Source organism: Rousettus aegyptiacus, unplaced genomic scaffold (assembly GCF_014176215.1).
Source record: "Rousettus aegyptiacus isolate mRouAeg1 unplaced genomic scaffold, mRouAeg1.p scaffold_m13_p_13, whole genome shotgun sequence".
In the NCBI taxonomy this organism is placed as follows: domain Eukaryota; kingdom Metazoa; phylum Chordata; class Mammalia; order Chiroptera; family Pteropodidae; genus Rousettus; species Rousettus aegyptiacus.
Window position 1 is genome coordinate 71532988 of NW_023416288.1, and position 27250 is coordinate 71560237.

Genomic DNA, 27250 nt, shown 5'->3' on the forward strand with positions numbered 1-27250 from the left:
CAGAGGAATGCCAATAAACAGGAAGCTCTCTTCCCAGACTAACACACAAGAAATCCATTTATTGAAACACGCAACATCTGCATATTGTGGAATACAGTCACATTTTGACAAGAAATAGTTTGGAATGCAAAACCTATACCTTACTTACTAAATGGGTTCAACAGATTTAGAATAGGAAAAAAATGTGAATGCATAATAACATCCAGAAAATCAGAATGTTAGAACTAAAAGGGCCTTTCAAAAACAGAGTCTAGACATTTTTAATGTTCCTTGGAATACTGAACAACATGTAAACATAAGACAAACAAATTAGCTGGTCACTAAAGCTTGTATCTAAATATAGCTATCATAATTTCAGAGTCCAAATTTTTTTAACCACAAAAAGTCTCACTCGTCTCACTACAATAGAGAAAAAACAATCCTTTCAAACAGATACATAGTAAATATATATGGTAAAGATGTTAAGAAACTGCAGCTTGCATATAGCAGTGGTAGAGTATACAATGATAGGACCACTTTGGCAGAGTATATAATGAAACGATCATATAAACTGAATCACAGTTCACAATTCTTCATACTCCACTGTATTAGAATCATGATCCATATATTTTCCAGATGACTTTGCAGTACCACCCACTAGAATGAACAGAGCGTGTTTCCCTACCCCCGCAAGATGATGTTCTTGCCATGTAACTTGCTCTGGCCAATGGAAGGTGGGCAAAAGTGACAGTGAACCAGTTATAGATATGGCCCACATGAAGTTTTATCTATTTTTACTTGCCTTCTTTTTGCTCTTGCCATTTCCCATGACAAGAATGGGTAGTTGTTTATATAAAAAAATGAAAGACATGGAGCAGACCTAAACCCAACCTTAATCCAACCTGCAACCTGCACACTAGAGTCTGGAGTCTGGAGTCTGGAACCTAGCCTAGCTCATTTGAGTTGCAACCAACTCATAGACTGAAAGGGAAAAATAAATACTTACTGTTTTAAGCCACTAATTTTGCTTATTTTTATTTTATGTAGCATTATTTTAGCAATCACTGCCTAATACAACCATCTCATCTATAAAGTTATCTGCCAATATCCAATTAAGTTGAAAATGCTCCTACGGCCCAGAAATGAACAATTCCAAGTAGGTGCCCCAACTAGTAGTTCTCAGCCCAATCAGATCCAATACCTTTTTATAACAAATAATTTTAAACACCCTCTTTCTATATGGTAACAAATTTAACAGATAATCTATTACTCTCACATACACATTTCAAATATATATACGATATCTGAACTATAATATAAAGAAGAAATAAAAAGAACACAATTTGTAATCAGGACTATGATGGAGCAAGCAAGGTGTCTAAGGTACATTTAAGGAGGCAAAGCTATACGAGTACTGAAGCAAGACTGAGTATTTTCTTAAATTCTGTACCTAGGCAACTCGCTTGCCTCACCCTAGTCCTGGCCCTTTTTAAAATAATACAATTGGATTCAGAAAGCAAATGTATTCATGACTTTGTTAGAAGACTTAACGCAGTAAACAGACACTTGCATCCATATAGCATCAGCATAAATGCAAAATCGACAAATGCGGGCTGATATAGTATGTTGTATTAGTGGCTCAGATACTACGAATGGTAGTGCTTATTAAAGTTATGAGTTTCCAAAATAGTGAACAATTCTTGGTAAACTTCTGAACAAAGTAAAGTCTTCAGTCAGTTTAGATGGTTGTTTGAATTCTTAAAAAGAATAGCATATACTACAGCCATGACAAAAATACTTTGTTTATATGCAGAATGGAGTTTCTGAAGTCAGATCATTATAAACAGAATTTTTGTCTATATGAATACCTGAGAAGGATATTTAAAAATTATGTGGGACACAGGCAGACACATACATTGCAGATCGTCAAGCATCTCTTGTCCTCACCCTCTCAATGCCAATAATTGTGATAACTGAAAATGTCCCACCAACCAATTTTTCCCAGTGATGTGATAACTAAAAATTACCCTACGAACATTTCCAAACTTTTCCTAATTCATCCTATCATCACTGATAACACCTTCCCTAGAAAAAGAGGGCACAGGTATAAGGAGAAGTTCATGAAGCATTCACTGTCTATCTGGTGTGGAATAGATATGCCATGGATATTCACACAGTGGAATACTATACAATTAAAATAAATAGAGTAAATCTACAACAAGGAAAAAAATCTCATAAACATAATGCCCTATCACAGAAGCAACTGCAGAAAGGTATATGCAATAGTCCATGTAAAATTTTCAAACTCACAAGAACTACTATACTATATATTGTTTGTGAATACGCTAAATACAAGAGAACAATACCAACTTTAGGAAAACAGTCACCAATAAAGAGGGGAGGGAGAAAAGGATGTCATACAGCTTTACTTTTATAGGTAAGAGATTTAAAAAAAAAAAAAACCCACCATGATGGGGATACATCAAAGCGACACAGGAGCCAACAGAAAGAGTTCTCAAAGGTCAAAACTGGGATAACATAAGAAACAAAATAAAGCAGTATGAGCAACAAAATAAATAAAGTAATACTGGATTATAACCCAAAATATAAAAAATATCACAGATTCCATACTGAAATAGATAGATTAGAGAGATGATGACAGATGATGATAGAGAGATGACAGATGACAGATAGATAAGAGAAGAGACATTTTCTATGCAGAAGAATTCCAAATAATTGCTATAGATACTCCACCCTGAAGGTGGGTGAGAGACTGACCAAACAGAGAGGCAAAGACCAGACCATATGTAAAAACAGAACTCTGACCTACAGCCTGCAACACCAGTCCTGAAAGCCAAACCACAACTTCTATAGTATCAGCCCAAAGAGTCATGGCTTGATCAATAACTAGCAGTTTCTCTAATCTTTGTCCCAATTTCTATTTAGGACTGACCCAAAAAAGCAAAATTTGCTCCCTTAACCAATGATGTATGATGTCCTGCTTCTAGTTGGCCCGCCTCAGCTTCCCACACCAACAGCCTCCAATCGGGGCAGACCTGAAGCCTTCCCTTTTTCCTACTGTCAAGCTTTCCTACTTCTCTGCTTGCCTTTGAGTCTCTGCCAAAAACAAGTGATGGTGGCTGACTCGCTCCCTTGCTATATAGCAAGCTGTGAATACATAGTTTTTACTTATTCTCATTGGGTGGCCTTCATTTATTTCCACAAGGGGAAGCAAAACTCTTCCTTCCTCAAGAGTGGGCTATGCAAAGTGACTTCCATTCTAAGTACAGTATTTGAGTGGTGTAGGGAGGAACTTTACAGTGTAGAGCCTGACAAACACTATCCTAGCAAAGTGATCAAGGTCAACATCAACAGTGATAAGTCAAGGTATTAGTTTGTATACCTGATACAGCATTTTACCTGTGCAGTCTTCTTCCCCAAACCCATAATCCCCAAAAAATCATAAGGGGGGGGGGGGAAGACAGAAAAATCCCAGTCTACAAAACACCTAACCAGTATTCTTCAAAACCATCAAAGTCATCAAAAGTGAGAAAAGTATGAAAAACTGTTAACAGCCAAGAAAACTATAAGGAGACTCAACTGCTAAATTTAATGTGGCATCCTGGTTGGAATCCTGAAACATAAAAAATACATTCAGTAAAAGTTAAGGAAATCTCAATAAAGTATGAACTTCAGTTAATAATAATGTAGCAGTACTGGCTCATTAATTTTAACAAATATATCATACAAATGTAAGATATTAATAATAGGGGAAACTAGGTGTGAGGTATATGGGAACTCTATACTGCTAGTAATTTTTCTGTACATCTAAAAGTGTTTTATAAAATATAATTTATACAGTTTAAAAAAGAAAGGAAAAGTATCGTAAATATTTATAACAAAGCATTAATATAAATAATGTTTAAATATGAGCAGTGGATCACATTATATTCTTATTTTTTTTCTATATGGGTAAGAAAATCATAATTATAATTTTGTCAATCTTTTTAATCTCCAATTTAACCCCAATAGAATCTTGCTTTTCTCCCTTTTCACCCTCTCTTCAGCCACACTTTCCTTTTCTGAAGTCGCCAAGCAGTATGGCACTCCGCTCATGCAGTTCCACTAGCCTGGGGTTTTTGAGAGCAAGGTCCAGCTCAGTAACTACCACCAGAAAGGTAAAGCTTCCTTTCATCTCCTTATTTGGTATTTGTTTGTTCCTTTGTTCTGTACACATTTCACTTTGGATTTGAGTTCACTGTGTTTCTCTTTCGTTCTCTGCACTTAGTACTTGAGGGAAAAAACCACATCTTGGTCATCCTTCTATGCCTCTAAACCCACACCATGTACAGTAACTTGCTAACAGGATGACTCAATAAATGTATTAGTTGATGGTAAGAGACTAGAGATTCAACATAAAAGGTCCTTTTCTGAAGTGCAACAAAGCAATAAAACAAAATCTGAGAACAGATTAGTAAATTTGGCTTCGAAATTACCCACAAGGTTAAAGCAGTTGCAGGAAAAATAGGAAAAAGTGTAACAGAGTACAAAGAGTTAAAGAATAAAGGTAAGATATAGATAATAAAAAGCTTATTCATTTTGACCAGGAATGGTCAAAATTTATTACTACTGTGATAAATTTTTCCTCAAAATTGAAGGGAAACGGAAAACTTACAGAGGATAAATATGTAAATAACTATGAAGAAGAACAGATGCATGGAAGGAAGGAAAGAAGGAAGGAAGGAAGGAAGGAAGGAAGGAAGGAAGGAAGGAAGGAAGGAAGGAAGGAAGGAAGGAAGGAAGGAAGGAAGTTAGGAGGGAGGGAGGGAGGACAGACAGAAGGGAGGAAAAGAGGGAGAGAGGAAGGGAGGAAGGGAGGCATGGAGGGAGACAGGGAGAAAAGAGAACTACTAATCTAGAGACTGAATGAAGAGAAAAGCTGATTGTCAGGCACTGAGAATTATAGAATAAGGTGAATAGCATAGTACTAGCAGCAACAGTAGCTACGACTAAATATCTAAAATGTATTCGGCACTTAAATTGTGTCAGGCACTGTGCTAAGGCTTTCCTCATTTCATTAAACTTCCTAACGATTCCATTACCCTCAGTTATAGATAAGAGAACTAACTAGTACTAAGATCACAGAACTGGTAAAGGACTTGAATCCACATTGACTTTGTGCTAAAATGTGGTAAGTGCACCATCACGTTTTATTGGGAGTGGCAAGACTAGATACAATTAACAGAAAGGTCCCATGGACCTCCCAGAACACTTACAACCCACTGGACCTGCAGATTTGTCCACTGGATGATGACCTGCACAGGATGCCTGCACAAAGCCACACTTTAATGTCCCCAACAACGAGAACCAGTGAGAAGAGAAGATGGACAGATGTCCTGAGCACCAAGAGTCAGAAATAACAATAGTGCAGCTGCAACACTCACAAGCAGCAGTAGGAATTAACAGCTGTCACTAGGGAGAAAGGGAGACCTGCCGACCAGTTCCGGCCCATAACTGTTACTACTTATTCACACCAATATATCCTTAGTCTTACACCACCAGGTAAGTTCAGCCTGAGAAATTCGGGTTTCTCTAAGTTACCTTGTGATCAGTGGCAAAAAAAAAAAAAGAAAGCAGAAATATGAGAAACCCACAAATATCAAAGTGAATCCCTTAATATTCTGCAATATTTATCACATCATGGGTGGTTTGATTTACTAACAACCATCTTATTTCTAAAAGTAACATGGAATACATTGTTTTATTGATTTAAAATTTTTACCATTCCACTTTGGATAATTTTCTATATCCTGTGGTAAGAAAGCTAGGACAGGGATCATGTACATAAACATTGTGCTGCAAGAAGCAATGGTTACTTGTTCACTGGTACCTGTAAGAAAAGAGGGGTAAAAGTAACGTGCCAGGACTGAGAGTAATTTTCATCTAAATGCAATGTGAAAAATAATAATGTCATTTCACAAATACAGGTGGGCTTCCTCCCTAGGAAGGTATATGAGCTGCCTAAATGATGTAAAATCTCCAGTAAATAAATCTATTCGAAAGGACTAACACCAACTAGCTGACACTTTTCAATCCTCTGGTTGCTAGTCAATGCTAAAAAGAAATTTCTATAAAGCTAAATATCAATAGCATGTGCATATCAATAGCCTATTTTAATATAACATCAAAATAATAAATGACTGCAACAATGCCTTAATGTCTAAATATTTTTATGTCTTTTATTTTTACAGATGTTACGAATAGAATATACATTAAAAGGAGCTTTACATTTTACTTCTAAATCATGTTTACTACTAGAAAGTGAGTTAGACATGAAACAATGGATGGCCGTAATGTTCAAGACATGGCAGGGGGAAAAGCGCTTGCTGTGACCACCGTTTTACAATTCAATTTTGATCCTCTCCATCCTAAACAGGAACGTGTAGACTTATCTTTTATAAGTCTTTTCACTCTTCTCCATCACATATATTCTCATAGTTAGTTAAAACTAAAAATGCTCCTTTTTAAGAATTATAGTTCCTTTGTTTTTAAAATCTACCAGATATTGTTATATTATTTCCTGTTGGCAAGCAATAAAAAATAACCATTCATGCAAAAACAAAATATTTTTAGAAACACTTTTATAGCCAAAACTAATTAATATCTGCATCTTTGCTCAAACTTAATTGATATTATATGGTCATTTCCTCTGTACTTTCCCTCCAAAAATTTCATTGTTCACATAACGTAAAATAAAAAGTTTGTTAAAATAATAGCTTTCTCCAACTGATTAGATTTGCTATTAGATTTCTTATATGTTCAGGCTTTCACAGAATGATAATACACACACGACTTCTAGTTTAGAGAAAAAAACAATTGAGAAGCAAGTTTCTAAAATTTAAAAATTATAATTTAGCCTCTCACACATCATCTTTCAAATGTAAAAGTGCAATTTAAAACACTCTTTGATAAAAAAGCCAAATATGTTAAGAAATATTTTTCTATCTAACCCATAATGTTAAATGTTCTGAGCCTAAACTAAGAAAAGCATAATTTATTTTATTTTAAATGAAAGATATCAGTGATAGAGAATAGGAATTCTCCTCCCCCTTCAGCAAAGCCCAAGGAAAAAGTACAAACCAGCTCACACAAGTTCTTATTGACACTACAGTAATCTAAATGTATGTCACAAAAAGGAAATTAATTGAGTCAAGTGGGTGTAATAAACTGCAAAACACCCAAACAGCATTATTTTATTAGTTCTATTCATAATGCTCAATATACAGTACTATTTAATAAATGAAAATGATCAATTTGGCAAAGAAGTAAATTTCATTCTCTCATTCCCAAGAGAAGGAACCTAGAAAATGGACAAGTTAGTTAACAGAGGGAAGAACTGTAAGCATTCTACTATTATCTGTTGCTAATTAAATAATACTTTAGAATGGTATAACTGACTTTCAAGCAAAACAAAACCATAAAACACCTTCTAACTCTAGATCACAAAAAGCCACTTCTTTTCTAAAGACTATTTTATGATTCAGTGTTTCACTGTTTGCGCCGTTTTAAATTGTTAAGCTTTTTACTAAAAAAAAAAAATTTCCTTGCTCAGAAATTCTTTAAACTCCTCTATAGGCTTGCTCAAAACTTCATAAAGACTGACACTTCACCAAGACCTTTTATTAGATTTGGAAGTCAACTTAAGAAAGTTAAGTTAGGGTTCTCCACAGAGTATGTTCATAACCAGTAAAATTTCAGTTTCCTAAAATTCAGAAAGGGAAAAAATGCTATCTCAGATAAATGTCACCTTATTTTGTGGAGAGATTTAGTAACTGCCATTAAACAGTGACTCCTCTGGCCACAGCCACAGCTAATACGAAATACTGGTATAGCAAACTGGGCCTGTCAGTTTCTTATTTTAGCACAGTAGGTATTTTAGCACAGCAGCAAAGCCTGCTATATTTGAACAACTGGTAATAGTAACACATGGGAAACTGTCCTGCACCAATGTAACATCTAAAATGAATCACATTACACATTCTCTCTCTTCCCCAAAACTCAAAACCCTATAACTCATTGTTCTGTTTAGAGCAATTTTGGGATATTATTTAGAAAGAAGATCCAGGATGAGATCCCATTATATATTTTAAACTGTCATTTCATGATAAGAGACAAAGCTCCTAGAACACAAACTTCTAGAGAAACAAGCTACTATAATGCCCTGGATTTAAACAGTAGTTTACAATCTACAAAGCACTGTCTCATTGATCTTACCACCTCCTATGAAGTTGTGTTCCAGTCAAGGAAGCCATTCTTCACCAAACTAGAGAGCCAAAGGCAACTATCTCAACCACAAAGATATTCATGGAATGCCCACTTCTGTGCCTACTATAGTTATTTAAGAAGTATAAACACCTCTTAAGTAATATTTGTGCAATTGCACACTTTCTATCATTCCATCCCGGCCCCACACCTAGACAATGTCTAAGTCGTCCTAACCCATCTGACCAGTCACGCTTATACCATACTATCACTTCTTCCTTAGGGTTTTCCTGTTCTGAATTTCTACATTAGTCCCACCATGGGCAATCACCTCCTCTTAATACACTGGAACGCTCCTTTGTCTTTCATTGTCTTCAAACTCTTGCCCCTGTTTCTTCAGAAGGATCATTCTATCTCTCTGAGTTTCTTATTATTGTGGTCCAAATAATAAGCCCAGCCTTGATTGCTGAGTATTAGCAATAACCCTCTGAACCAAGGAAAAGAAAAATCTTAGGTGGTGAAGTAAAATAAGAACCACCAGTGCTATCAATCTTGGAAAGCCCTAAAAACACCCGAAGTAATCCATTCATTCACCTTTTCACATACCATCACTGGGCAATGACCACAAATGGAAATTCAAACATGAAAAAGTCATGATCCCTGCTCTCATGCTCTTCTGGGTATACTAAGGAGATAGGCCTTTACAAAAATCTCCACCAAGTTCCCATTCTCATTCACAAATTAGGCTGCTTTCTCATCAAAATACAACTTTAATGTGTTCACTTGTATTGCTTCCTTTAATAGGACAACTAGTATTATACCAATACCAGTTTTGCTTTAAACAATGTTCATTCCACATGAATATGAAGAATATCAGCTATATAGTTGTTTATATGAGATATAAACGAACTTGTGAACAAGCTCAGGGAACCTAACAGCCAATGATAAAGCAGGCAGCACAGTGCCTGACTCATGTAAGAACTCGATAAACATTAATTCCTTATCCCTTCCTAGTTCCAATCAACACATTTATACTCAATCTTATTTTTAAGATACAGTTTGCTTATAGGAAACAGAATATACTTAGAAGCATTGGTGAACCTGAAAGTATATTAGGGAATGTTAACTGTTCAGCACAGAAAACAAGTACAGAAACTGGGAGGAATATAACTGATATGAGATTGTATGTCCCAATAATAACTGGCAGGAATAATGTACCTGCCTCCTCAAATAAATGAATAAACAAACCAGTGGATGAATGAATTAACTAATGAATGAACACTGTTCAGAGTCAATGAAATGGACTAGAATAACCAGGTATACAATATATAGTTGCTAATATTATTTATGTGCTATGCTCAGAACTCGATGCTTAAAGTCATTTCATTTAGAGTTCAAAATCAAACTATAAAATAGAGATCACTGTCTTTGTTGAATAAATGAGGAAAGAGTCTTACAAAGTAATTTGTTCAAGTTACCCAGCAGATCACAAACTGGGATCTGAACTCAAATATTCTAAATCCGATGCTCCTTTTCATTCCGTCACTGCTGGTATTTCTTTCAGTAAATATGCAATGGTTTATGGAGAAATATTCAGTAAAATTGGCAATAAAGCAATTTCCATAATTTTAAAACTATTTTCACTCTGGCTTCTCATATAAACCTAGAAATGGTTTCTATGGTTAGAGGTGAAAAATGCAAATGCATGAACTTAAAATTATGCTCAAGTACTTCTTATCACTTCAAATTATGTTTCTCTGTTAAATTTCATGATGACTGACAATATCGTTGTGAAAAATTTCCCAGCCAAATCTTTCTTCTATTACCCCATCATTCCCCACAGATAATAACTTCTTCCAGTTTGGTAGAACTTCAAGCTCCATTCTTACAGATAATGTGAGATACTTAACTCTGCAAATCTCTACGTCTAAAGTTCCAGGTTATATTACACAAATTGTCTCCCAATGAAATCAATTTTGACTCAACATTCTTTATATTAAATTTACTTTACAATAAGAACCAGAAGAATAAGCATTCCTTAAATTCTACCCCTTAAGAATAAATCAAAATATATTAGTATTTTGGAACATCAGTAAACATTTCAGAGTAATCTTCACAATTGAGTCAGTAAACACAATTCTCAATCTCATAAGAAATGACTACATGATAGAGTCTAAAATCATTTTCTAAAGGACAGTGTTACTGCTGAGTCACTACAATCAACTGAAACAGGTTTTCATTTTTATTCAGCAAATACATACTGAGCACATGTTAGGCCCAAATACTCATCGTTCGAGATCCTAAAGATACACAAAAAGACAGGGGGAAAAAAAAAAAGATAAGTGAGGTCCTTACTTTCATGGAGTTTAAAGTCATATGGGGACAACCATAAGAATGCAATAAATACATACATACATACATACATACATACACACATATGTAAAATCAAACCATGCTAAGTGCTATGCAGAGAATTTAAGTCTGGTGATTCAATGACTGGATGGTCATTTTAGATTGGATCATGATGGAAAACATCTCAGGAAGAAGTGAATTTAAACAGAGGTGTGAATACTAAGAAGACTACCATGCGAAAATCAAATAGAAAGCATTCTGGTGGTGAGAACAGCTAGTACAAAAGCTATATGACAGGTACAAGCAAGACATGCTTAAAAATAAGACAATCAAAACACGTGTGGAGGGTAGCTACCTCAAGGATGCGTGGCAGAAATTCAGATAGAAGAGGTGGGAAGAGATCAGTCAGATCATCAGACTTTGGAAGTCAGGGTAATATTTGGATTTTATATTCAGTGAGGTGAAGCCACTGAAGGAAGCCACATAAAACCTGAACTTATATTCATTTACTAAGAATAAGAGTCCGAACTAAAAAAAACATATTGAGTCCACATAGTCACTTGGTTCTATACTCTGCACTCAATGAAATTTATGCCAAGATACTGAAACAGAATCCTAGAGCTAGAAAGAACCTTAAGGAAAGTAAAGCTAGCATTATACACGTACAGAAACTGAGGACCTAAGAAAAAAGCATCACTCGGATTGCTTCATTAACGGATGAGAGAAACATTTCCAAAACGAGCCCAAGCAACTAACATGTCTGGGACATATCCTAAACTCAAAGCTGACATTAATCATATAATTGTCCTTTCATGTGTTTATAAACTGGACCTTCATGAATTAGATGCAGATGATCCATCAGAGAATTTTTTAAGTTTTTATGACAGTTTTTGACCTTTATCTAAAGATGAAAACTTAGATGAGGCATATACCTTCAACTGTGTTTGATCAATTTCATTGTTCCAATCACAACTCAATGGATACACAATAACTTACAGATTCATTCATCTGGTGAATGGTAAGGACCTACTATGTGCAAGGAATGATACTCGAAAACAAAGAACTAGTCTAGTAGAAGCCATAAAACATGTATACAAAAAAGAGAAGACACACACACAAACACTGACATATTTTTTTACATACACACAACTATAATTCATGCTAGATAAAAACTGCCAATGTGACTCTCAGATAATGCACTGTGAAAGTTAGAGGAAATATCTCTTTCAATTCAAACAATTAAAGGCAGCATGCGAGCTGGCCCGAGGAGGATGGTTGGCATTTACAGATGGGGAGAACATTTTAGACAAGCACAGCAGCAGCAAAAGACCTAGGTAGACGCAAGCAGGATCTCCAGATGAGAAATCCATAATGTGAATTAAATTTAGAGCAGCTTTTCCCAATATGAAAATACTCAAAACCAAGCTGTACCTAAAGTTATATATCATTTCGGTTAAGTCATGTGAGCATTCTGCACCACCTTAAGGTTAGTTTTCACCTTAATTAACACACACACACACAAAAAGTTTTACAATATAAACAACCTTAAGCCCAGGTCAGACTTTTAACATTTGTTTTCCAAAGGGAATGAAATAGGATTTCAAAGATCTTTGAAAACTTGATTTTCAAGAAACAGAAAAAGAATTGGAAAATCACTTAAATTGTATGGTACAAAAATGGCAAAGGTGCACATTTTAAGAGATGTTAGCTTGCAGTGTTTTAAATTCAGCATCTAAAATCTCAGAACACAGGGTAGGTGAAAAAGTGCAATCAACACAACAATATAAAGTAAGTTATGGAACTGTTTTTTTTTTTAAATAATCTATTCTATTGTTTTTCTTGAATAATATCCTCCATGACTACTTCTAGTTATTAATTTTCTGCCCTTCTGGAAAAGTATTGTTTTAGGATATTGAAAATTAACTCAAAAACTAACTTGAAAGCTAACAAGTAATGTTATCACTTGGAGGTTTTTTTGATTTTGTTAAAAGTTCACTGTATTTTCAGTAAATCGTAAAACTATTTGCACACACTCCTATCCAGCTCAAGGGCAGAGTATCAAAAAAATCAATTATCAAAGCTAATCAGTGTGTGTTATTCCTAATATGTGTGTATTCTCCTTTCTTTCTTAAAATTCATTTTTCATTATAAGATTTTGTTTCCTAAGTGAACTTTTCTCTGTGTGGTCTAACAATACTGTGGAACTCTTTGAACTTTATCCCTACCCTAAATGGCACAAGCTCAATGCCATAAAGGTCAAGCAAATCCAAATGATAAGGGTAGGAAAGAACAATGAAACTAAGGCACACCTTAAGGTTAGTTGAAAAGAATCTTGAAGGTATTTTTACATGGATAACTACACATGACAGAATTGCAAAAGAGAAGCTCCCATCGCCTTATCCCACTCCACTTTGCATTATGGGAAATTGCACTCATGTTGTAAATACCTTATTTAGCTGAGTTTTACAAACCTGTATCTCTCAACATAGAACCTGACACAGTGCCCTATACACAGGAGGCATTCCAGTCATTTAAAAAAAAAAAAAATGGATTTGGCTCATTTACCACAAAATATGATCAAATGAGGTTAAAAATATTAAAGATGCCAAAATATTGAGAAGAACAAGCCAAGTAGACATCCAGAACTCTGGACCATTTTTACCAGATCCTACAACCTCAGAACAGCAGAGCTGGGTCTGTGTCATGGAAGCCTTGGCTCCTATCTGCCTCACCCATCTGCCTGCTTTCCTAAGGAAGAAGGCCTGCACCACTCACAGCTCCCTAAAAGCAGCTCTAGGTTCAGCGGCCTCTCCAGGGACACTTGCCTTCAATTCATAGGAAAAGTAAACACCACAGGGCTTAGGAACAGCAAAATGAGTCCCATTAGAATCCATTTAGATCTCCCTGCAAGAGAATGCTCCACCATGTAAAGGTCCCATATCCCTACCTCCCGCTACTTCTCACAGAAATAGCAGAGAGGTAGTTGCCAGTGTGCTTCTCCTTTTACCTTCCTTTATGACTAAAATGTGCATAAAACCACACTGAAAACAGAAGTCCAGCATCATTGGGGAAAACAGCCTCAGGCTCCTTCTATCCCATGTCTGGTGAGGTTCAGCCCATATGGCCTGTTCATCTTCGTATTTTCTCTTTGATAAGCCCAAATGAGAAATGGCCCTATACAAGTTATTTGAGAGAAATGCTAGATTTAAAGCTGCTGGGAGAAAACATAACAATTTCTTCTTTAAAAACTACACACATTCTCAGTGGGCATTTTGCTTCTTGCCTGTTCTGGATGTATAGCACTTATGGGGATATGGGAACATAAACACATATACACAAATAGATGATAATTTAACCTACATTAAGAAAATGTAGTATACGAACATGTTCTGAAATAAAAGTTTTAATATGTACTAAATGAGAAACATTCATGTTTTTAAAATACAATTTGGGGAAAGAAAAAAATCAAACACACCAATAAATATAAGATTTCCTTACCACATATATTCAAACAACTGCTTAAAATTATAGGACTCTGGGACTAGATGGTATCTTAGAGATAAAATTGCCTAAAGCAGGGAAGATAGTATTGTGATTGTGAGAAGCACACACTCTAAAAAGAGGAAAAGCCAGAAAGCCATGATCTGTGGAATGACTGAATCTAAGGGCAGAGCAGCACCTATTAAAATAGTAAGATGATTCTAGAGTGCAGAAGCCTATCTGCCTTGAGGGGTGCTAGCCCAAGGGATACTATGAAACCAATGTAAATATAAACGTGAGTCAAGTTAAAACAAGATGTCTGAGGTTTATATTTAAAAGTGTAAGTACCTAACACACTAAGTACATTATCTCAAGTGTTCTAACAATTTTGTTGGTGCAATTAACACCACACAGGAAAATGTATTTCCAGACCTGGACTCCCAAAGTATATAAACTATGCACTAGGTTAAAAAAAAAAATACACACACACGTACACAGAGACATATATACAGATATTACATATACATGTATTCAGGATTATAAGGATCTCCAAAAGCACTGAGACATTAAAAACAGAATCTAATCTCAAAACGACTTCAAGGACTGTAACCTTTCCAGCAAAATATAATTTTTGTTCCTGAAGTGTTACTGTTAGATTGAGGTTTTTGTTTTGTGGTTGTTTTTTAATGATTCGGTTGGCTGGCTGCACGTTTATTAAGATCCTGTTCTAATTACTTTCTGTATTTGCCACGGATATGAGCCATGCGGGACTCACTTCTTAGCATGTGGTGCTTTACCTACGACTGGACTTAACTAGCTACCAGACCTTATGTAGGCGGGGAGGGACAAGAGTAGAGGATCACAGATCTCCCCTTCGTCCCTTCGACTTTCCGTTTGGTAACGTGACACGTCATCCACAATAACAGTACCTTCGGGAACCCCTCTGCCAGCCTAAATTCGAGCGACGTCCCTTCGCCGCCCCAGACCCAGGGAGCCCAAATCTGGGTGGGTGGAGGGAGCCCCCAGGCCGTCCCGGCCCCTTTTAAGGAGGGCTTCGCCGCTGGGCACTAGAGGCAGCGCCCCGGGGCCGCCCGCGGCCAGTCGAGTCCCGCTGGCGTGGGGACAGACGCCTCGCCCGACTACACTTCGGACGTTCAGCACCCCCGCCGAGCGTGAGGGAGGACACCGTGTAACCCTGAAGGGCCCTCGGAGCTCACGCGCAGACACCCAGGGGGCTTCCGCGGGAACTCCCTGGCGCCCCAGATGCGCCCCCTCGGTGGCCCGCCGACGGGCACCCGGGAGGCGGCCGGTGCGGGCCGAGCTGTCGTCGCCGCCAGCGAGCCTCCCTCGCGGCGTGTACGCGGCGCCTCCTCCGCGAGGGCGCGGGGCCGCGGGGCCGGTAAGGCCGCCCCCGCCCGCCTCGCCGACCAGCCGGCCCGCCCGAGGCGCCGCGTCCCCGCCGGGTGGCCGCGGGCGTCCGGTGGGCGGGCCCGGCGCGGCCCCGGGCGCGCGCCCGGCCGCCCGCCCCCGCCGGCCGCGGCCCCGCGCGAGTTGCACTAACTTTCCGGGCGGGGGAGGGGCGAGCGCCGCGGCCCGGCTGCCCGGGCCTTACCTGTGCTCAAATTGTCGTTGATTTTCAAGGGCACCCGCAGGATGTAGACTAGGAAGAGCACGATGAAGAACCACACGGTCCAGAGATAAGTCCAAGACCAAACTATGCAGGACTTGAGCTGCTCCAGAAAGCCCGTGCCCGCTTCAGCCATGTTTCAGCGCTGCTCTCTGCTGCCGCGACTCTCGGTGTCTGTCGGGATGATTCACCGGCCCCGAGGCGCCGCTCGCGCCGCCGCCGCCGCCGCCGCCGCCGCGCTCCGAGCGCCTCCGGAGCCCGCCCGCCGCCTGGGACACGGGCGCGGCGGGAAATCGCGCGCGGGCCGCAGGCACGCTTGCCTTTCCTTTTCCAGCCGTATTGCTAATTCTCAGAAGGCCTCTACAAGTGGCTTTCGTGGAGAAATCACGTGGCACCTGCCCCCTGATGGTCCGATGCCATTTATATTTATTACGGTCATATTTAGAACGACAAGCCAAGGGAGCACTGAGGGAAACTCTTGACGTAATAACTCACGTAAACTAAGGGCTTCGTATATGCCAAACACCGTTTCAGGGTCTATGTAATCTCATTTAATTCCTTCAACAGCCCTCATTATATAGATAGGGAAACTGAGGCACAAGACCATTGAGCATTTACATTAAACTCGAGTCAGAATTCAGTTGCAGTACGATGGATGAAAGGACCCGAGGTCTTAAACCTTGCACTCTTATCCTTTCTCTCAGAATTCAGGCTCAGGGGGATGAGTCTGGGTCAACTAAGAAAAAGATTTGCTCCTGTCACCTGTTAGTGGGCCCACTTGTTAGCAAGATTTGGGTTGCACACGCTGTTTACCTTTATTTTATCTTCCTTGAAACAACTTGAGATTGTCCAAAAAAGTCGTGACAAAAAGAATATTTATCCTCCAATTTTGGGGGCAATCACGGTTCAAAGGACTCTCCACCTGTTTTTAATATAAATGATTCTCTTGAATAATTTTGGCTTATTCTAAACCAGCTACTTTAAACAAGAAGTAAATCATAAACGTTTTTTTTCCTGTGCTGAATAAAATCTTGCCTTTACTAAATGAAATTTAAAGTGTTTCTGTCCATAAATCCCCCTTTGTATGAGAGGGTAATGAAGCAATTGTAGACAGGTGACCCTGTCTACACCAAGACTTTTAGAATTCTAAGCATTCAGCAGAATATTTTTTTTATAAATTTTGTTTTGCTTACTTGTAGTTTCCTCCATAATTAAGCCCCTTAAACGTTTACACGTAGAACCGACTTATGTCATCCTTAATAGAACTACACTCACATTTTCACTAATTCCAACCTCACTCTTGGCAACTGTTTTTTTCATATGCTCCATCTGCTAGAACAGTGAGATACAGGACAGGATAAGAGAAATTGACACACATACTTTTTTATACTTTTTATAGTTATTTATTGTACCACACTACCAAATAATTTTGGTATCTAACAATGATGCCTGGATTCTAAGTAGAAACAACATGAGCACATGAACCAGCTATTTTATGTAATGATTAAGTAATCCATTATATTCTCTGCGATAGGATTTCCCAGTTAATTTAAATGAACATTCTAGGGCCTCTTTTTGCTATCAGTAAACCTCTAAGAAAGGACATAAATATTACTCATTTGAGCCACAATTTTCTGATTGCTGGGCGCTCCTGGAGGGTCAGCCTTGTGTTACTCATTGCCTCTCCCAGGCGTGCAGCCAGGAATGGGGGTTGGAGTTGGAGACATGTCTTGGTGCCTGGACACAAAAGCTACAAGAGCATGATCTCTTGGGAACTGCGGCTGCTTTGGTGCGACAGGAGTGCAGCTCCTGCATGGACTGGTGTCAAGAGAGGTTAAGCTGATCTGATTTTGAAGTGCCTTATACAAGCACTAAGGTATTCACAGTTATTTGGCATTGCACGAACTAATCCAAATGACCAATCCAGAGATTTACGTAAGTGGGGATTAAAGAAATATTAAGGAAGTAAAATTAACAGGTCTTAGTGACTGATAGGACAGATAGGGTAAAGATAAAGGGTGAAGGGTGGCTCTTGAATGGGACCGTTCATTAAATAGTGACAATCCAGATATATCTAACTGCCTTTTGACCATTCCAAATGGAATGGCCCACAGTCAACTCAAGCTTATCACATTTAAAACTGAACTCATTACTTCCTAACCCTCAACTCCTTCCAGAGTTCCATCAGGGAATACACATAACCCTTCCAGCTAGCTCCTTCTCTTGCAATCACCTCCTTTCCTCTCCACAGTCAACTAGGCATTAAAACTTTAAGGTATAAAGACTCCACAAGAACACTACTAGAAACAATAAGCAAATACAGTAAAGTTTCTGGACGCAAAATCAATGTTCAAAAATCCATAGCTTTCCTATACTCATAATGAAATGTCAGAAAAAGAAGTGGAAAAAATAATTCCTTTTGCAATTGCAACAAAAAGAATAAAATGCCTCAGAATAAATTTAACAAAACATTTGAAGGACCTAAATAATGAAAACTGTAAGACACTGTTTTAAAAAAAATCAAAGATACAAAGAAATGGAAAGATATTCCGTGTTCTTGGATTGGAAGAATCAACGTAGTTAGAATGACCTTATTACCTAAAGCATTATAAAGATTTAATGCAATCCCCATCAAAATCTCATTGGCATTTTTTAAATAGATAGAACAAAGAGCATCAGATTTGTAGGGAAGCACAAAAGACCCCAAATTGCCAAAGCCATCCTGAGAAAAAAGAACAAGGCATCACTCTGCCTGACTTCATATTATACTACAAAGTGACAGTAATCAAAACAACATGGTATTGGCAGCAAAACAGACACACAGACCAGTGGAACAGAATTGAGAGTCCAGAAGTAAATCTATATTTATATGGGCAAACAATTTTCGACAAAAAAAAAAAGCCAAAAACATATAGTGGAGAAAGGAAAGCCTCTTCAATAAATGGTGCTGGGAAAACTGGAAAGCCACCTGCAAAAGAATGAAACTAGACTGTTGCCTATCACCGCATGCCCAAATTAACTCAAAATAGATTAAAGACCTGAATATAAGACCTGAAACAATAAAATGCATAGAAGAAACCATAGGAACTAAACTCAAGGACCTTGGACTTAAAAAGAATTTTATGAATTTGACCTCGAAAGCAAGGGACGTAAAAGCAAAAATAAATGAATGGAACTACATCAAACTAAAAAGCTTCTATTCAGCAGAAGAAAATGCCAACAAGGTAAAGAGAGAACATCTGAATGGGAAAATGTATTTGCAAGCAACACCTCCAATAAGGGCCTAATATCCAAAATATACAAAGAACTCATACAACTCAACAACAACAACAACAACAACAACAACAAACGATCCAATCAAAAAATGGGCAAAGGACCTGAACAGACACTTCTTCCCAGAGGACATACAAAAGGCCAACAAATATTTGAAAAGATACTCAACATTGCTAGCTATTAGGGAAATGTAAATCAAAACCACAATGAGATACTATCTCACACCTGTTAGAACAACTGTAATCAACAGGGCAAGTAATAACAAATGTTGGAGAGGATGCGGAGAAAAAGAAACTCATATACTGCTGGTGGGACTGCAAAGTGGTACAGCCAATTTGTAAAACAGTATGGAGGGTCCTCAAAAAAACTAAGAATTGATCTACCATATGATCCAGCAATCCTTCTACTGGATATTTACCCCAAAGACTTGAAAACCCATATCCAAAAAGATATTTGCACATTGATGTGCATAGCAGCATTACTCACAGTGTCCAGGACATGGAAGTAGCTGAAGTGTCCTATGATAGATGATTGGCTAAAGAGTCTGTGATACATATATACAATGGAATATTACTCAGCCATAGGAAGAGATGAAATACTGTCATTTGTGACAACATGGATGGACCTCGAGATAATCATGCTAAGCGAAATAAGCCAGACAGAAAAAGCTGAAAATCACATGATATCACTTATGCGTGGGATATAAACCTAAAAGCAATAAATGAACAGGACAAACAAACAGGGACTCATAGACATGAACCAAAGACTAGTGGTTACCAGAGGGTAGGGGTTGGGGGAGCAGGGGAAAAGTGGATGGGATAAAGGGGGTTAAATATAGGGGATTAGGGGGACAGTGAAGTGGGTAAAGGGGATCAAATATATGGTAGCTGAAGGAAACTGGACTTTGGGTGGTAAACACACAATAGAATATACAGATGTCAAATTATAACGTACACTTGAAAATTATATCATTGTATTAACCAATGTTACCCAGTAAACTTAATTTTTAAAAAGTTAAAAACAAAAACAAAAACTTTAAGGTATGTCTCAGATCTGTCCTTTCTCTCTATTCTCCTAAAATAGGTCTGGGCTCTCATGACCCAATCATACATTGTGCAAAGCAATGCATTGGGCTCCCTGTCTCCAGTTCCCCACAACCAACACTACCATCACCATCAACACACCAGCAATTCAATTCATTCCCCTCCCCAACAATTCACCTTCTTCCACACTTTTTTGCTAAAGTTTCCTTTAAAAGCACAAATTTGATCATTCACTCCCTGCTTAAAATCTTTCAAGTCCCCACCCACTCCACTCCTACTCCACTCCAATACCTATCAAAAGGATAAAATCTAGATAGCACACAGGCCCTTTGCAAAGCACTCCTACCAAACCTATGCAGGCTCATATCTCACTCTTGGAACTCTTTATACCACTAGCATTTTGATAAACATATCCGCAGTATACTTCTTTGTGCTATATTTCCCATTCAAGCTTCTCTCCCTGCCACAAGTGCCTGAGAATAGCTTATTTAAAGATGCACTTGATATAACACCAGCTCCCTCCTGCTTGGAGTTCATTGTCTCTTCCTTGAGATGCAGCACCAGTAAGCTTATTGTGAGCTGTTAAAGCATAGGCTTAGAGCCAGACAATGATTGGCTCTGTTTCTGATCCTGCTATTCATCACCTGGGTGCTCTTTACAAGTCATTGAGTTTCCCAGAGCCGATTTCTTCGCTTGTACAATGGGGTATACTTGTACCTGTTACATGGGGTTGTTAGAAAGATTCAATGAGATTCATATTAAAAATGCTTAGCATATAGTTGATACTTTCATCTCTGTTAGTAAATTGAGAACTTTAATGTTAAGTAATTTTTTATTATTGTTTATTTAGTCCTCTGTACCTACCTCCTAGTATAAACAGTGTGTTTGGCACATGGTACATGCTCAATAAATACTTACTGAGTGTTGTAGGAAGGGGAAAAAATCAATTATATCAAAAGAAATTCCAGTTTTATGGACAATATAGATGTCTTAAAAAAAAAAAAAAGAATTTCCCTATCTTACCTTTTACAAAAAATACTATAGTTAGGATTAATTCAGGGGTAGAATTAAGATTCAGTCGTCTACCATATGCTGAGTTTTCCTGAAGTTTGCTTCAGGAGGTGTAGCCACCTATGGATGGTATAATAGGAGATAATTGACCATTAATTTATGGGAAATATATAAAAGCAATATACTCTTAAATTGGTTTACATCTTTAGTTAAATGTATATCTTAATCTAATAAAATATCTGAACAGAGTAAGAAACCAATAGGTAAGAACTTCAAAATTTCTTTAAAAGTAATACTCCATTGTTTCTTGTTTTATTTTGTAAATAGTGTTTGGAAGTATATATGTATATATTGGCTGTCATAGTCTCTAGTTTTATACTTTGTTATAAGTTTATTACCATTTTTATAAATTATTTTCATAATTCATCTGAGATTTAAATGCAAGAAATAACCTCTGACTTTTTGACTTTTGTTTAAAATAAAAAAAAATCTCATGTTCATTAGTTAAATATATGAATTAGTCAATATCCTATGTTCATGGATAACATCCTAACTAACTGGTTATCTTTATTTAGTGACTTACCTAGAATTGGATAAGTTCAAATTCAACCTAGATTAGTTTTGAGAACCAATAGAGCAGATTGTTTTGAAAGGGAATTGTCCATTTCTTACTTCTTCAGATAGCATACTTTCTTACAGAGTATTGAAGAGATGGAATTTCAACATCCATATATAGTTGAAAAGATGATATAGACGGTAAAAGACCAGGGAAGAAGGTTCTCAAGATGTAATATTGCATGAATAAGGAAGAATGCATTTCCGTCATTGACATATATATATTACAATCTTACAATGAGATTCACAATGACTAGATTTAAACTGGGAAGATACTCTAAGATGGGTTAGTTTTTCAATTGTGCTTTAAGTAGTGTAGAAATATTAATAGTATACTTTTTATTCTTGAGTCTTGAGTCCAAGAGTTTTTATTATAATACTTTTAATCAAAATAAATTCATTGTCCATAATGTAAACCATCAATTATCTTGATTTTATTATTTTATTTTTAAACTGCATATTTTTGGTCTATTACTGTCTAGAATCTCAGAAACAAGAGTCACAGCTAGATATTGCTTTTCTAAAAATTATGACTGCAAAGATAAGTGGCACTAGTGATAACTATCACATAAAAAAAATCCAAGACAAGTACAAAAATAATATGTTATCTGTTTACTTAATGTGCACATAGCATGTTATTTTGTGATTTGGGCTTCACATTTCAAGCTCTTGCATACACACCATTAAAGCACCTAACAAATGTAGACGTATCAGTTAAACAATTTGTTGCATTGAAAAAAAAAAAAACCAGAACTCAGGTCAGACTGATGTTACAGAATTATTGATAAAATTAAGAAACATCTGATCGTGGCACATAAGTTTAAATTTACTTTTATTTACAGAGGATTTAATTTTTTAATGTTCGAGAATTTATTCCATTATTTAAACGAAATGTATTCTCTTATACTTTATCAGTTACATTTTATTTTGTTCTCATTTCTAATGTGCAAGACCATACTTAGGCATGCAAATTAAAGTGGAAATTTCACAATCATCTGGTATATTTGGCTTATGTCAAAACCGAATCTAAAAAAGGGAAAGGAAAATCAGATTATTTTTATCTTAAAGCTCATTTTGGGCTAGTATTAAATAATGTGCCTGGCCACTCCAGTTAAATTAATTATATTTCTAATATTACTGAAGGTCCTCGGATAATGTCATTTCATCCAATGTCGTTTCATTTTAATGTTGATGAGAAAAAAAGATTGATTCACAGGCATGGTCACTGTCTGTGTGAGGTTTGCATGTTCTCTCTACATCTGCATAGGTTTCTCCAGGGACTCGGGTTTACTCCCACCTTCCAAACATGCATACATGAAGTGAACTGTCTACATTGTCCCAGTGTGAATGACTGTGGGTGTGGGTGTGGGTGTGGGTGTGAGTGCACCCACTGATGGAGGGGCTTCCTACCTGTGCCCACCTTGTGCCCTGAGCTACTAGGATAGGCTCCAGCCACCAGAGACCCTCAATTGGAATAAATAGATTGGAAAAGAATTCTCTTGTTTTTATTAATCTCTCTTAAATGTATGTACAGCTCACGTTTATTTCAAAGTTTAATATTAGAAGTGTTTTGGGTTTGTATTTAGAAGTTTGCTGATGTTTCTATGACTAGAAATATGATATAAGAACCTAAGTCTTGTTCAGATTAACTATCCTGTGGCAAAATTGATATAATCTTTTCACTTAGTTTCCAAGAACCTCTCCACAACGAGGTTAACTTAGGACTTATTGTATTCTAAACGAGATTCCTTACCTTGTTTTGCAAAACTTATTCCAGGTTTTCCTTCTATCCTGCATTTCAATGCTATTGCACAGCAGCTAAATTTAGCACCTTATGCACATTTACCTATAATGGAATTTATCTCCTTGTTAATAATGACAGTTAGTGAATAGGGATTATAATTGAAACTGTGGCTTCCCTTAACTTTTTCTTCTCCCAAAAAAATTATCTTTATAATATTAATTTTACAGTATTCTCTTTGATCAAATTTCTCATTCAAACTTTGAGTTGAACATGTCCACATAATCAAGCCAGTATGAATTAACTTATCAAGTTTGACTGATTGGACAAACTGTAGGAAATAACTTCCTATAGCACAGATTTAATTATCCGTACTTCTATTTCTCATATGCATTTCATATTACACTTTTATCTTGGGCTATTATGTTTAAACACATTTATCAAGAATCCTTTATAGATTTGTTCATTCGCCCATGTTCTTTTATTAGATACCTTCCTGGGCCTAGCACAGGCCTTGCGTGCAGAATTGAACTGAAATGAATATGTTGAGCTGGGGCGGGGAGGGGGGGCGCGGGTGGAAGGGTAAGGTTGTTTGATTTTTTGACATCTCAAACAAATTGGTTTTCTAGACTTAGACAATTTAAGTTCTATGTGATTTTCATGTAAGACAGGACCAATGCATGTAAATGACAGGGGAAAATATTTAAGCTGCTAACATACCTTAGCTTCCCATCACTGAGAGCATTTAACAGAGCTTTGGCTGCCCTCCAGCGTCATTTGTAAACTGGGAACAATAATAGCATGTTTATCAGGTAGGAAGGGATTCTTACAAGTGCTGGGAGGTTGCATGAGATTTGCAGGGACCCAAGTTTTAAAACTGAAAGTGCTCTGCTTCCTGGGAACCCTGTCAGTACAGCTGGGCTAAATGACTTCCTAGTTTTATAAGAGTCTAAGATGCACGGCTTACCTCTGGTGAAACTGGAAGCTGGGGGAATGTGTTTTCCACACTTCCTAGTGGGCCCTCTCTTTTCCTCAGCCGCCTAGCGCTTTTACTTCCTTCCCTCGTCCACTGTCAAAATCTGCTCTTGCAACTATCTATTTACTTATGCATAAATAAATTTATGTCAGCTGAAAAAGTTACTCTTCCAAGTGCTTTTTACAGATGCGAGATATCAAAGCCATAAAATAAAATAATGCTTTTCAAGTGTTTGCAGGCAACAGCATATCTTGGGAGTCGAGAGGCCCTTACCCAACCTTAATATGCTGATGAGTTTAATTCCATCATGTAAGGTAAGAATAAATATGTGAGTATATTATACACCTGCAATTTTAAAAATCACTAGCTAAGAGCATGTATCCATAAAAAAAAGCAGACAAGCTAAAAAAGTTCATACCATATTGCTTTTTATTGCTAATTTACTTTTTATTCATTCATTTTATTATTTACTAGGATTCTGGAAAACAAATAATAGCAATAAGCAAGGGTTTAATTAAAATGTACAGGAAAGAAACAACTTGGAGAAAACTATTCTCCTCTCTGCAAATTAAGATTATCATTTTAGTCTGGTTCACAAAACACCGAGTTCCAAGAAATTATAGATAGGAAAACTGAGATAAGCAAATAAATTCAGATATTAACCATATGTGGTAAGATTCGAATCATGATATAGTGGAAGCAACATGAAGTTTAGTAAATAAATATGTAGGTTTAGAGAAATGGTCTCCAAGCTTTGGCTTGCAGTAAAAAGAATTTTTTAGCTCACTCTCAAAGTATACATATCTATTTATTTATAAGTTCATATGTTCCATAATACCAATATACTATGTACACAATAAAGAGAAATATATGGGCACTTCAAAGGTGAGCTGAATATAAGTTTAGCAGTTCCTCCCTAAAAACTAACAGATCATGAATGTACTTCTCTACTGCCTGCACCCCACTTTAGGGACCAGCACTTTGGAGAACTCATGCATCGACTATTGTTCATTACTGTCAAATTCCCTTAAATCACACAACAATGTTGCTGCCTGTGGCAGCTAATTCTGCAGTAAGTTGGGATGGAGAGCTCATTTTGTTGGCTCATCTGAGTGCACTGAGCAGTATCACTTATATTACAGCTTCTTCCTATCTCTGCACAGCTTCCTTGTAATGACTTTCAGTTCATCAGCATATGACCGCTTATGTCTGAATTTCCATACTTACATTTCTAGAAGTTTCCTTAGCCTATGTGTAAATCAATGAATGCAAATAGATATCAGGAGTAGGGAAGATTGTTACCTAACTCACGAAAGTTTTATCTTTTTAAATTTCAGCTCACACTCAAGGATTTTTTTTTTAATGTAACACTATTATAATGGCAATTTACTTCAGCTTTAAAATTTTTATTTTGTGCTTTGTTTAGATTTTAGTTCTTAAGTGTAGAATTTCTTTTTAGCTCTTTTTCTCTATTAAACATATTAACCATAGTTATTTTAAAATCTGTATCTGTTAACTTTAATATCCGAATCATTAGGGAATCTATTGCTATTGTTTATTTCGTTGTTTTTTTTTTTTTTCTTCCTCTCTTGGCTTTATCTTGAAATGTTTAAGATTTTTTTTAATGGATGCTTACTATTGTGTATGAAAAGAGTTACAGAGGCTGCACCATGCGATGTTATCTTCTACTAGAGTGGGGATGTTAAAAAATGAATTTTCATTTATGAAACTAGTATCAGTCAAGATATGAGATTGGCTAAAGTATTTAAAGATACATTGCCCAAGACACCAAAAAGAACAAAGCAGGGAAAATGATGCAAAAAGCATGATTCCTAAACAGTCTGGGCCCAGTTGGTAGTTGAAGGCTTTCTGATTACCTCAAGCCAATCAACTTTATAGTTAACCTAATTCTTTTCTTCCGGGCATTTTTCTTTCATGTAAACGTGGCAGAGCACCTAAAATTTCAGAAAGTGGGAACTTTATCCAGTTTACAAAACAGGTTATATAAACTCTTTAAGTATCTATTTCTAATAAATGCTTGAACACATGTCAGAATTTGGTCTGAGGCCCGCTTTCATTTTAAGATATTACCTGCTAGAGAGGTGTAGAGGCTGTAAGGGGAGAAGACCTATAGCTGCATACTACTATTTATAGCTATTGACATCACCCCCACCCCACTCAAAAATAAAGCCGGCAGTTACACAGTACAAAATTGGCACCAGTCAGTTCACAACGTGAGCCAAAACAATTACAATAACATTTAGAAAGTTAGATAAAAATAATGAAGAACCATGACCCACCCTAGATATCTTCTGTTAGTTAACTTTTTAGTATATTTCTTTTTATTGGTTTTTCCATGCATAATTTTTATACCATTTTAATCTGTCTCTTTGTTCACTTTTGCAGGCTCCTCTTACATATTATTATTAAAAAATTTTTCCCTTAGGATATAGTCTTCAAAAACATCATATTTAATGATTTCATGATATTCCATAGGACATAAAACATTCCACAACTATACCTACTAATATTTTATTATTGTAATTCCATCATGAATATTATTGCATTTATAAATTTTCATCTTTAAATTCAGGTTATTTTATTGAGATAGATATGCAGAAGTGGATTTGGGGTCAAAACATTTTAAAGTTCCATGATGCATGCTGCTCAGTTGGTTTTCGAAAGCAATTCTTAAAACTCCTCTCATCCTGACTGTATAAACTCCTAAATAACCACAACTTCAAGTTATTGCATGGTTGATAATTCTACCACTGAAACTCCCACGCACCGATATAGTATGGTTGAGAATGGTTGTGCAACATGCATTATGAGTTTTGCCCCTAATTCAGCTAAACCAGATCCATCGTCCTGCTGTAGTCCTGCTGGTGAGA

At 36.9% G+C, this 27250-nt stretch overlaps 1 protein-coding gene across 5 annotated transcripts in view; it reads right to left on the reverse strand.

Annotated features, from left to right (window-relative positions):
• Positions 1–16052, reverse strand: part of ST7 (suppression of tumorigenicity 7) — a 243900-nt gene extending 227848 nt beyond the window's left edge. For 2 of the 5 annotated variants that reach the window (XM_036231002.1, XM_036231008.1), the window contains exon 1: positions 15686–16052. In XM_036231002.1, the coding sequence (XP_036086895.1) occupies positions 15686–15836 (151 nt within the window). In that variant the 5' untranslated portion in view covers positions 15837–16052. The remainder of the gene's footprint in view (positions 1–15685) is intronic. The other 3 variants (XR_004954069.1, XM_036231003.1, XM_036231009.1) reach the window with 3 other exon arrangements.
• Between the last annotated feature and the right edge of the window lie 11198 nt (positions 16053–27250).